Source organism: Genypterus blacodes, unplaced genomic scaffold (genome assembly GCF_046128005.1).
Source record: "Genypterus blacodes isolate CSIRO-AG114 ecotype Tasmania unplaced genomic scaffold, CSIRO-AGI_Gbla_v1 ptg000607l_1, whole genome shotgun sequence".
NCBI classification, from domain to species: domain Eukaryota; kingdom Metazoa; phylum Chordata; class Actinopteri; order Ophidiiformes; family Ophidiidae; genus Genypterus; species Genypterus blacodes.
Genome location: NW_027467331.1, coordinates 2,501 through 15,000, shown reverse-complemented (window position 1 = coordinate 15,000; position 12,500 = coordinate 2,501). Strand labels below are relative to the sequence as shown.

Below are 12,500 nucleotides of genomic sequence, written 5' to 3'. Positions count from 1 at the left end.
TTGCTCTGGTGTTAACAGATCCTCCATCTTTCTCCCCACAGGGTTGTAGAAATTGCAGCGTGCCATTCCACACACACATCAGCAGCCAAGACTCAAACTGGACAGGTACACACACACACACACACACACACACACACACACACACACACACACACACACACACACACATGTCCTGCCTTCCCTCCTCCAGGTGTACATGTGGGGTCAGTGTCTGGGTCAGTCCATCGTCCTGCCTCACCTCACACACTTCACCAACACAGACGAGGTCTTCGCCTTCTTCGCCACGCCCTCCGTCACGTGGAGGCTCCAGTCTGTGGGTGAGGAAGAGGAGAGAGGGGCGGGGTGGGGGGGGGGCAGATGGAAGCTCATCTTCTGTTCTAGACGTTTCCCTTAACTCCTCCCACTTCCTCCCATCCAGAGCACGATGACGTCCTGACCGCCGCCCAGGCGCTGAAGAACGAGTTTGACAACCCGGAGACGGCCGACCTGAAGTTCAGCATCGACGGCAAATACATCTACGTCCACAAAGCTGTGCTGAAGATCAGGTAGAAGGTCTAAGAGCGTCCAGCTGCTGCACATCTGGCCGCCCGCTCTCCCTCCTCTGACTCTCTGCTCGGCGCTCTGCAGGTGCGAGCATTTCCGCCTGATGTTTCAGTCTCACTGGACGGAGGATCAGCAGCAGGTGATCGAGATCGGCCAGTTCTCCTACCTGGTCTACCGCTCCTTCCTGCAGTTTCTCTACACAGACGCTGTCGACCTTCTAGCTGAGGACGCCATCAGTTAGTACACACACACACACACACACACACCACACCACACCATAGATGCATTAATATCTTTCTTTCTCCCTCTCTCTCTCTCTCTGTGTGTGTGTGTGTGTGTGTGTGTGTGTGTGTGTGTGTGTGTGTGTGTGTGTGTCTGTGTGTGTGTGTGTGTGTGTGTGTGTGTGTGTGTGTGTGCAGGCCTGTTGGAACTGGCCACCTCATACTGTGAGAACCGTCTGAAGCGTCTCTGTCAGCAGATCATCAGTAGAGGCATCACGGTGAAGAACGCCTTCACACTGCTGTCTGCTGCCAAACAATTCAATGCAGAGGTACCACACACACACACACACACACACACACACACACACACACACACACACACACACACACACACACACACACACACAGACAGTGAAAGGCCATGATGTAATGTCTCACTCTGTGGTTACAGCGTTTCTCCTCTCTTTCATGTTCCAACTTCAGCTTCTTCTCCAGATGAACCTGTAGTTGGATCAGGCTCAGTCCAGCTCAAACTCAGGCTGAGACTGGCCTGAACATGTGTGGTGTAAATGGACACGTTACCGTCCTGCCTGCTGTTTCTCTCCTGATCCTGTTTGTGTTCTCTGTGTTGCTGCAGGACCTGGAGGAGTTCTGCTTCAGGTACTGTGTGAATCATCTGACTCTAGTCACTCAGAGCGAGGCCTTCTGGCTCATGGACGGAGAGATGCTGAAGGAGTTCATCAGCAGAGCGAGCCGCTGCAGCGTCTTCAAGAACTGAGGCCTTCTAGGTGACTGAGAGCCTCAGAGCCTCTGGGCTCAGGGCTCAGGGCCGGAGGCTCCATTCTTTCTTTTAGTATCTCAATATTCAGCCAGCAGAACTGTTACATTCATAACCAATAATCAGTTATTGATCCTAATGTGGCACAAACTGACTCAACCTTTCATTCCACTGCTTCCTCTCTCTGCCCTGCTGAGGCTGTGAGAGAACACAGGCAGAGGAAGGCACAGGCCAACTCGCTCACTCTTGACCCCTGACCTCTGTCCGTAAAAGTCAGCCTCATATGAATGAAAAATATATGAAAAACAGAAATTAGCAGAGAACATCTGGAAGCACAAGTTTGTCTACTGTTTGTTATGCAATAAATCATTCAGATCAATATATACTGTAGCAGAAGAGTGTCCTGGTTCATCAATGTATTGGCTGCAGTCAAGAACAACAGGCCTGCGTCCATCAGCACATCTGACCCACATCCAAAGGGATTCCGCTGATCTTGATCACTTCACTTGTGTGCTGTGCTGAATCAGAATGGTTGAACACATGAAGACATTTGCTGAGGAAAAACAAACATCACGCAAAAACATTCCAGTTCTTCTGTGAGGCTCAGAAGTTATCAATCAACCCTTGTGCTTCACTAAGTACGACAAACTGCTGATCAGACTCCACTATGATCCGTATTCATCTATAAAAATGAAGCGGCGCCTCTGCTAAACTGAACCCAGGCTGCAGAGCCAGCACCATCTGCTGGTCATCACGGGAACTACAAGCACTTTGTGTTAGAAGCAGCGGCACATGGACAAGCGGACAAAGTGTCATTTAGACTCTGATAAAAGGAGAAAAACCTCATAAAGGCACCAAATGTGAAGTGTGTGTGTGTCCGCGTGTGGAATCACCCAAGTGGTCAATCAAAACCAAATCAAATGACATCATTTATATGACATCATTCCATGACATCATTCCTGATGTCATATAATGATGTCACTGTTGACAGATACTTTTATTGATCCCAAATCTGGGAAATTGCACGACTTTGAACTCATTGGAGAACAAAAACAAGCCTCTGCATCCTGTGGAGCAGCTGATCGCTCCGATGAAGGTGAGGGCCAACGCACTGAGCAGCAAACGCCTGGCTGATTGCTCAGTGCAGTGTTGCCTCGTTGTACAAAGGCAGAGAGAGCAGGGAAGTCAATCCTGTTTCCGGTCCTGTGGGACACGTTTCCTGTTTCCTGTCCTCATTTCCTCCTGCTACCTCAACCTCCGGTCACATCAGCGGACAGAGGAGCCTCAGGACTCTGCCTTCTCTCTCTCTCCATGAAGACGGAGAAGGCAGGGAAGATGTGCGTGCGTGCGTGCGTGCGTGCATGTGTGTTCTTCAGCAAGTTCTTCAGTTGTCAATCAGAGAGGAGCCCTGTTCTGGAGGTGCAGGCACCACCTTCCTGTGTTTGGGCTCTCAGTTTTGGGGGTCCCCACACACACTGAGTTTTAACGAGCCGGTGCAGTGGTTTGCTCTTTTGTACTTCAACTCCATTCCTGCTTATATATTTATTCATTGGCGCTTCAAGAAACCATATTCGTGCTTCATACTGGGTTTAGCAGTGGGATGTATTTGTTTCTGAAGCAGTGGGGGTGAAATACAGCATTAGATTGGTTCAGACTTGAGTTAAACTCTCCTCATGGTCAGGGTCAGATCAGCTGGGAGCACAGGTTGGCTTCTGTTAGGTTTTTAGTTTGTAATGCTCAGTAAAGACATTTTGGTTTGATTAAAGGTGTTTAAAGTTAAAGCACAGTTTGTTCCAGGTGCGTGAGGTTGACATTCAGTTTACAGTTTACATTTTCCTCTTTGTTTCTGTGAAAATGAAACCCAACATTCACACTGAAAAAACTTTCAGCTTAGAACTGTTTTAAGAGATTTGTCTACATGTTGACTTATTTTTGTAATTGGCTGTGGGATGAAGAGTTTAAACAATTAAAAATATTGAATAGATCTTATTTAGTGAAGTGTTTCTTCAGGTTTACACTCAACAGTCCGTTAAATCAATTAATTTAATTAAACTAACACACATTTACAGTTTTTCGTCACAAATCAGCCACAGACTGATTTTGGCCCCGCCCACTTTGTCGCTTCAGTCACGTGACATGTGTTTGCGGAAGTAACCCGGAGCTCCGTCCCGGTAACTCCGCTGAGCCGGGACACCAAACGACGTTTAACATTAACATTCATGCATACATACAGTTCGTGATTGAATGTGTTCGACTCCAATTTAGGACATTAAACAGGAAACAATCTCGTGCTTTTGAGAAACTAAACTGTAGCTGCATCTACGTGTTTAGCTGTAATTCGACGGTGTTAAATGTTTAACACCTAACCCTGAATTGCATTGGGGATTAAAAGAACATTACCTCTGTTCGTTTATTATATTATCCAATGGCACTGCTCTGAATTACAACCTTTATGCTGCTTCTCTTTACTTATTTACGTTTAGCTCCGGTGCTTTTATTTTTACGCATTGGCCGGAAATGGCCAGTTGTCACGGCTAGCGCTCCCGGAAGTCGCTTCGAGCTCAGTGACAGCAGAGAAGAGCCGTTTTGGTATCCGGGGGGGCTTATGGAGGGAAGCAAGGGACGGAACCGAGCCGAGCCGGGCTGCTCCGGGTCGGCGGCGCCCCGGGGTGCGAAGGACGGAAGCACCCAGACGGACAGCAGGGTCCAGGGTGAGACGCGTTCAGGGTCCGCTGGGGCTTCACCGCAAGACTCAGTGCCACCTTTAACCGATCATGTTCAAGTGTGTTTGTGTGTGTTTAACTAACCGTGTGTGTATTGAACTTAATATGTGTGCATTTAACCAAATATGTGTGTATTTACCTTAGTGTTTGTGTATTAACCTCGGTGTGTGTGTGTATTTTGGAGCATTGTCTACTCCACTCATCACTCATTAACCCGACAGAATAACACTGATAAGTCCATTAGAGGGTTAAAGTTTCATTGCTTCAAATCCATTCACATCTTTATGGACAATCAGGATCAATATCTATACAAACTGTTCAGTTTGTCATTGATCACTCTGAGCCGCTCCTTAAACAGGTTACATACCATAGTTCTGCTCTGTCGCATTCTCTGGTTCAGATGTCACACTAACTGGATGCGCTAATTTCTCTCTCTCTCTCTCTCTCTCTCTCTCTCTCTCTCTCTCTCTCTCTCCCCCTCTCTCTCTCAGGTCACGGCCCCAGGCTGTCAAAGGTAAACCTGTTCACCCTGTTGAGTCTCTGGATGGAGCTCTTTCCCCAGGAGCAACCTGAAGAGGCCAAGAGACAGGTCTGCTCACACACACACACACACACACACACACACACACTATTACACACACCATTAAATTGTCCAGATGTCCAGTTTAAAGAGGTGGTTGTCTGTGATAGCTTCAGGTACCTGATGGTGGCGCTGTAATGTCACTTTTGAACTGTGACCAATGTAAAGGAGTTTATGTTCTGTTCTGGTTTCAGTACCGGCGTTCAGGTCTGGTGGTGGCCCGGGGCAGTAAAGTAGTGGGACTCCACTGCACCGGCCCTGAGCTGCACGCGGGCCAGGCGGCCATCATCCAGCACGGAGCGCGACTCCAGGACTGTCAGCTGTTCTTCTCCAGGAGGCCCTGTGCCACCTGCCTCAAGATGATCATCAACGGTGAGGAGGAAGAGCAGAGGAAGAGCGGCTCTCTGGGACCTGCAACTGGGAATGTGGGAAAAGTTGAACAAGCTAACTATCTAAAGTCAGAGCACAGCTGTTCAGTCTCATAGCAGCCACATGACATCATCTCTACTCTGGTGATTCCAAGGAAAATGAAACCAAGCTGAAGGAAACGAAACTTAGAGAGAAACCAAAGTTGAAAAACAAAACAGGAATGAAAGAAGGAAACCATGGAAACCAATAAGAATTTATTTGTTTAATCAAATTAAACATTACCAAGATTATAAAATACTACAAAATACTACTTATAATAATAATAACACTATAAATAACAATAAAATAACAAAAAAGTTATTATTAGTTACCATTATTATTCTAATTGAGATGAATAATTATTCAAAAAGAACAGCTAATAAAAATGATGTAGAATATAAAACCAGACTAAGTTAAGAGATTTAAAATTACATTACATTACATTACGATCATTTGGCAGACGCTTTTATCCAAAGCAACTTACATTATATTACCACCCTTCGCAGAGGGGGGAGCAATTGAGGGTTCGGTGCCTTGCTCAGGGGCGCCTCGGCAGGGGCTTGAACCGGCAACCCTCCGGTTCCTAAGCGGAAGCTCTACCCACTCGACTACTGCCTCCCTATAAAAATGAAAAATGAAAAATGAAATAAGAAGTCATTATTATTAGTTTATTATGTAGTATTTCTAATCCATGTATGTGATCTATATTTGGATCATAACAGCTGGGGTGAGTCAGATCTCCTTCTGGCCCGGGGATCCTGAGGTCAGCATGCTGAGCTCCCGCTGTCCCTCAGACTGCACCAATGAGGAGGCCGCTCTGGACGCCATGGCAACGAGGAAGCTCAAGTCCAACAGCCGGCCTCACATCTGCGTGCTGCTGCAGCCGCTGGCGCCCGGCCTCGCCCAGTTCATCCACGAGACGTCCAGAGGGAGCGACTTCATGGAGAGGCTGGCCGAGGACGAGCCGGGCCTGGACACGCAGGACGTCTTCAACAGGTACACGCCATCTGTGTGTGCCTGTACTCAGTGTGTCTGTGTGTGTGTGTGTGTGTGTGTGTGTGGAGATTAGTCTGGTTCTCATGACCTGTTCCTGCTCTCCAGAGAGCGACAGACACACCTGGAGCGTTTCTCCACAGAGTTCCTGGTGCAGACGCCACTGCAGCACCAGGACATTTTGACCCGGATGGACCTGGAGAACTTCTGCATGGAGCCGTACTTCTCCAGCCTCAGGCACAACATGAGGGAGCTGCTGGAGGTCCTGGCCGCCGTGGCTGCTGGGGTACCGCGGCAAAACTACGGCTTCTACAGGTGAGAAGCTCTGTGACCGGTTACCTCTGTCTGCACACACACACACACACACACACACACACACACACACACACACACACACACACACACACACACACACACACACACACACACACACACACATCTCTTTGTTTCTTTGTTTGCGTTCCAGAGAAAAGTCTTCATCCGGTGAGCCGCCGCTGTGCGACGCCGCTGCTCCTCCTCGTGATGACGGAGCGTCACAGGAAGAGGCTCGCCACTGCGCCGTCCAAGCCCGGCTGCTGGCCTATAGAACAGGTCAGACCACTTGTTCTTCTCTTCACACACACACACACGCACGCACGCACGCACGCACGCACGCACGCACGCACGCACGCACGCACGCACGCACGCACGCACGCACGCACGCACGCACGCACACATACACACACACCAGGAACCAAACTCATCTGGTTGATTGATGGATTTGATCTGATGATGAAGAGCCACTGCAGCTTCATCTACACTTTATTCAGATTGTGGTTCATTTTTAAACCAAGTAGAAGAAGAAGAATATAAACGGTCACGTCTCTCCTTTTCATTCCAGAGGACCCGAAGGTTGGAGTGGGCGCCGTCATCTGGGCCAGAGGAGAGTCGGTGAGCATGATAAGAATACTCAGCTGCATTTAGATGATTCAAGCTGGTCCAGGTCCAGATCCAGGTCCAGGTCCAGGTCCAGGTCCTGGTCCTGGTCCTGGTCCTGGTCCTGGTCCTGGTCCTGGTCCTGGTCCTGGTCCTGGTCCTGATTGTGAGCGTTGTGTCCCAGGTGGGCTGTGAGGGGATGGGCTCTCTGTGCCTGGTGGGTTGTGGGTACAACGCCTACCCGACCGGCTCGCTCTACGCAGAGTACCCACAGATGGACAACAAACAGGGGGACAGAGAGAGACGCAAGTACAGATTCATCGTCCACGCCGAGCAGAACGCGCTCACCTTCAGGTCAGAGCCGCGGCTTTCCCCACACCTCAGCTACGCTCGACACGCTCTTCCTCATTCACCATCCTCCTCCTCCTCCTCCTGCTGCTTTCAGGACTCGAGACATCAGGAGGAACGAGTCCACCATGCTGTTCGTCACCAAGTGTCCCTGCGACGAGTGTGTCCCTCTGATCAGAGGAGCCGGGATCACACACATCTACACCACCGACCAGGACAAAGACAAAGACAAGGGGGACATCTCCTACCTGATGTTCAGCAGCCTGAAGGGCATCAGCAAGTTCACTGTGAGCACGTGTGTGTGTGTGTGTGTGTGTGTGTGTGTGTGTGTGTGTGTGTGTGTGTGTGTGTGTGTGTGTGTGTGTGTGTGTGTGTGTGTGTGTGTGTGTGTGTGTGAGAGAACCTGATTCCTGAGTGCCTGTCTCTCTGTCTTCACAGTGGCAGAGGTCTCCGTCTGTCTGCTCCACGTCTTCCTCTCACCTCCACAGTACGTTTCACATGATTACAAACCAGAGGGTGTGTGTGTGTGTGTGTGTGTGTGTGTGTGTGTGTGTATTGGAGCTCCTGTATGTCACACACTTCCTGTTTCCTCTCCTTCCAGATGGTTCCATAGGGAAGCACAGCAGGCACAGGGAGCTGGAGAGTCAGAGCAGTAAGAGGCTGTGCCTGTCAGCTGAGTCCTCCTCCTAGCTCCCCTGCTCACAGATCCCCCACACACTGCAGCTGGAGTATAAAGAGAATATGAGTTACTTATTTGCCTTTTATGACTTTTCAATCCAAACCTTTCCTTGGAGAAAAATCATGTTTTTGTCAGACTGATCATCATCAAACCGAAGTCTTCCTTTGTCTCTGAACCATGGAGATGTGGAAGCCTCCCTAAGTATTTACAACGAAGATGTGACCAAGGGGAACTGAAGAGCAGACGACAGCCTGAGCCTCAGCGACCTCAGTGACCTCAGTGACCTCAGAGACCATCACCGTGACGACGGCACAAAAAAGATTCCGGACATTTGTGATGAAAGAAGAAAATGGGCCCCCCCCCTCCCTCCCCCCTCTGTGTGTGTGTGTGTGTTTGTATCTTTTGTCATGATTGATTAAATTGATTATTTATTGATGACTTAATGTGCAGCAGCTTTGTTTTTGACGGATTGTTTTTATGTTTATTTGTGTGAAGTTGTCCAAACTTTTACAGAAGAATCAATGAAGTGAGTTTACACACAGTGTGACAATGCTCCTGTTCATGGATCACAAGGGTCCATGAGGGACCATGAGGGTCCATGAGGGACCATGAGGGACCACGAGGGACCAATATTTATAAATACGTTAATAATAAATGTAATTAAATCTGATTGACGGATTAAAACGTCAGATTTCCTTGTGAGGAATTTAAATGAGAGTGACCTTTAGTGTTTAGTAGAAGAAGAATCCACCTGCAGACAGGAGAGCCGAAGAGCTCCGCCCTCTGTCAGCACGCACAGCCAATCAGTGCGCTCCTGCTCCGACCTCAGCGTCCTCTCACTGCACGCGCTGTCCAATGGCAGCCAGCAGCCAATCAGGGCCAGGGATGACGCGGCGCACACACACACACCAGGTACCAAACTACAACAACACTAACTAAAGTAACTAACAACAAAACATGTTGAATTTACCCTTAATTACATATACATTGTATCCGGTCGTCTCGTCGTCCTTCTTCCTCGTGTTTAATGAAATGGAAGGACGTAGTTTAGTAAAGTCGTCTCAGGTAACCGGCTAGTTCCGTTAGCTTGTTAAACTGCTGTGACGTCACGACATTAGTCTAACAATGATTATACTACTTAACATATTATTATTGACACTGATAAAGTTACATTCAGTGTGTTTATGTGCTGCAGTGTGTTGGTATTAACATGTCAGCTGATGACATCATTCAAAGTATTAGTGGAGCACTAACTAACAGACTCTTAATGTGTCCTCAGTGGAGTTCGCCTGTTGTGCAGTGTTGTGTTGTGTTGTGTTGTGTCGTGTTATTATTAACTTGAATCGCAGTAGACCAGCGGATAAAAACCTGAAAGAGATGGATTTGTAGTGGATCAATAAGTCCACCAGGTGGCAGTATTACACAAATGAAGATGCTTCTGAAATGCTTCAAGGAAGATTTTGTTCGATTGAATGTGTGTGTGTGTGTGTGTGTGTGTGTGTGTGTGTGTGTGTGTGTGTGTGACAACATTCTGACACATGCCCGTCTCAAGCTATATTTAATAATTTAATATCACCATGCAGAAATCATATAGAAAATCCTTTACAGCAATGACAATACAAAACCATTTCATGATGTCATAGAGGCAGAAGTCACAGATGACTGAAGGCTCACAGGGGCTCTGGGTTAGTTAGGATAAGGAGGGGTTACTATGGTTACATCTGAAATCAAGAAATCAATCAAATCAAAAACTAGGATCAAAAACCAAATCATTCTTTGTTAGAAAAAGCAGTTCTTCCATGTTGCATCATCATTTACATCAGGCTCCTCAGCGGTGTGTGTGTGTGTGTGTGTGTGTGTGTGGCTGCTGAGCTGTGGCACTAGGAGAGTCACTCAGGGGTCCCCGACAGAAATGGGGGTTCAAGTAAACAAGAGTGTGTGTGTGTGTGTGTGTGTGTATGTAAGCAGAAGGCACCCCCCCACACACACACACTTTCAAATAAGCTCAAAGCCAAACACACTCCTTCATATTCCCAGATGATTAACGTCATCGTCTGACTGTAATACTGCTATCATCCCATCACACACACACACACACACACACACACACACACACACACTCATCATCTGGCTCACATTGGCTCTTTGCTCCGCCCAGGCTGATAGAGCAGACTGGCCTCTGAGTGACGGGTGTGTGTGTGTGTGTGTGTGTGTGTGTGTGTGTGTGTGTGTGTGTGTGTGTGTGTGTGTCATCATCTTTACATCACGTCCAGGCAAAATATCACAGCATGTAGCTTCATAACACTGCGGCAACACAATACTGAGGGATACGGCACAAAGCAAAGCTACACACTAAAGCACTGCTTCACATAGTTACAGCTGGAGTCCCATAGTTACGGCTGGAGTCCCATAGTTACAGCTGGAGTCCCATAGTTACGGCTGGAGTCCCATAGTTACGGCTGGAGTCCCATAGTTACGGCTGGAGTCCCATAGTTACGGCTGGAGTCCCATAGTTACGGCTGGAGTCCCATAGTTACGGCTGGAGGCGTGTCGTCAGCTGTATCGGCCTTCATGTCATTAGGAAAACTAGAAGCTGTGTTCACTGTCTGCACGTTAACGTGGTACATTCTAGATGCATCCACCATAACAACCGTTAGGAACAAAACTTAATCATATGGAACGAAAGATAAGAAGTTATCTAAGAAGTTAGTGTGAATCAAAAAGAGAAAATAGGTCCAAGTCACTTCAAGTGTGTGTGTGTGTGTGTGTGTTAGTCATTCATTCATCCAGCTGTCACAGGTCCACATGATGGAGTCAGGGCTTCGTCTGTTGAGCAGGATTCAAGGGGACGCCTGGTGGAGAAGGTTGATCTATGGGGAAGAAGTGAAAGCACCTCAGAGTGTGAGAGAGAGAGAGAGAGGTGAGGATGGAGCGACAGCCAGAGCATCCTTCCCTCTGCTCCAGCTCAGCTCAGTAAGACACGTGTCAGATTAGAAGTTCCCTCCTCTCATCTCTCCACTCAGATTCTCCTTGTTCCCGTGCAGAGAGCTTCTTCTTCTTTGCTGGTTCTTCCATCCTTACGTCACAACAGTGTCTGTATCTTCTCACAACCCATCTGTCTCCTCCTCTCTCCTCTCTCCTCCTCCTCCTCCTCTGTCATTCTTGCACCCGGGCGTTCCCGCCTCCTCCTCTCAGAACAACACGTCCTCGTTGGTGATGAGCGTCTCCACCACCTGTCTCTGGTATCTGATGTCATTGAGTGCCGTCATGGCGTCCAGCTCGGGGGCCCTCATCAGCGTCGGGCCGAAGACGATGCCCAGGTTCTCGCTGGACATGAGGTTGTCCTTCTCGCTCTGCGTCACCCTGGATGGAGAGAAGGAGGGAAGGAGAGAAGGGTCAGGAACACAACAATCACAGGCGCTGGGTGACTGACTGAGGTGTTGGCGTGTGTTCAGACCTCCTCAGGTGAGCCATGAGGTAGCGCAGCGTCTCACAGTGAGCCGGGGGCAGGAGCCTCAGGGCCTCGTTCAGAGACTCCAGCCGCTTGTCTGGGTCAACGATTTCTGCCACACACACACACACACACACACACACAATAAGAACATCTGTATCAGGTTGTTCAGTGCAGAGGAGCCTTCAGCCTGCAGACCGGAGCTGTGGTTAGCTTCCTCTCCACACGTCAGCACAGGAACATGTGACCTACTTGCTGCCTCTATGAATCGTGGGTAGGCGTCGTAGGTGATGAGGGGGATGGGCAGCTCTCTGAAGTACAGCTTCAGGGCGCCCGTGATGATGTTGATGTCTTCATAGGCGTTAGAGGAAATGTCGGCCTTCTCTCCGTCTGCAATCAATCAAAAGGAAAGAGATCAACCGATCGATCGGCCGCCGGGTCGATCTCCGTCCAGTCAAGGTGATATTCTATTGATCTGAGAGGTGGAGTCCTCTTCTGTCCGGAGGAGTCTCACCCCTAGTATGGATTGTGGATTTGGTTGATTGAATAGTTAATCTGTGTGTGTGTGTGTGTGTGTGTGTGTGTGTCCCACTCACCTCTGTCGAACGCCAGCTTGACGTCTTCGATGAGCTCGGTGAAGCCTGATATTCTGTACAGACCCTCAGACTCCAGACCTGCAGAGGGGGGAGGAGTCACAGGTTCAGTTAGCTCACTGCCGCTCACCGCCACTCGCCCGCCATCTTCAATCAGAGCGCCTGAGACTCTGTTATTGATCTGGCAGATTAGCTTCACTCAAGACTTCAATCACAGTTAATAAACCCCATCACACTTAAAGGGACACACACGCGCACACGCACACAC

General features: G+C 48.7%; 3 protein-coding genes across 4 annotated transcripts in view; 2 read left to right on the top strand and 1 right to left on the bottom strand.

Annotated features, from left to right (window-relative positions):
* Nucleotides 1-1,542, top strand: part of LOC142990599 (RCC1 and BTB domain-containing protein 1-like) — a 3,675-nt gene extending 2,133 nt beyond the window's left edge. For both annotated transcript variants that reach the window (XM_076140436.1, XM_076140435.1), the window contains 6 exons: nt 42-105; nt 191-317; nt 419-545; nt 628-779; nt 963-1,093; nt 1,402-1,542. In XM_076140436.1, coding sequence (XP_075996551.1) covers nt 42-105; nt 191-317; nt 419-545; nt 628-779; nt 963-1,093; nt 1,402-1,542 — 742 coding nt within the window. The remainder of the gene's footprint in view (nt 1-41; nt 106-190; nt 318-418; nt 546-627; nt 780-962; nt 1,094-1,401) is intronic.
* Nucleotides 1,543-4,069: 2,527 nt separating this feature from the next.
* On the top strand, nt 4,070-8,626 carry cdadc1 (cytidine and dCMP deaminase domain containing 1). The gene is made up of 11 exons (XM_076140437.1): nt 4,070-4,253; nt 4,757-4,854; nt 5,040-5,217; nt 5,976-6,249; nt 6,355-6,561; nt 6,713-6,837; nt 7,127-7,176; nt 7,346-7,515; nt 7,607-7,796; nt 7,948-7,996; nt 8,111-8,626. The coding sequence occupies exons 1-11, from the start codon at nt 4,148-4,150 to the stop codon at nt 8,197-8,199; spliced, it is 1,536 nt and encodes a 511-aa protein (XP_075996552.1). The 5' UTR covers nt 4,070-4,147; the 3' UTR covers nt 8,200-8,626.
* A 1,049-nt stretch (nt 8,627-9,675) lies between these two features.
* Nucleotides 9,676-12,500, bottom strand: part of LOC142990601 (N-chimaerin-like) — a 5,299-nt gene continuing 2,474 nt past the window's right edge. The window contains exons 4-7 of the mRNA XM_076140439.1: nt 12,236-12,313; nt 11,892-12,029; nt 11,646-11,751; nt 9,676-11,551 (exon numbers count right to left, since the gene is read on the bottom strand). Coding sequence (XP_075996554.1) covers nt 11,380-11,551; nt 11,646-11,751; nt 11,892-12,029; nt 12,236-12,313 — 494 coding nt within the window. The 3' untranslated portion in view covers nt 9,676-11,379. The remainder of the gene's footprint in view (nt 11,552-11,645; nt 11,752-11,891; nt 12,030-12,235; nt 12,314-12,500) is intronic.

Coding starts and splice junctions, on each gene's coding strand:
- cdadc1 (XM_076140437.1), top strand. CDS start 4,148: ATGGAGGGAAGCAAGGGACGGAACCGAGCCGAGCCGGGCTGCTCCGGG. Junction 7,516..7,606: donor CAGAACGCGCTCACCTTCAG/GTCAGAGCCGCG, acceptor TGCTGCTTTCAG/GACTCGAGACATCAGGAGGA. Junction 7,997..8,110: donor GTCTTCCTCTCACCTCCACA/GTACGTTTCACA, acceptor CTCTCCTTCCAG/ATGGTTCCATAGGGAAGCAC.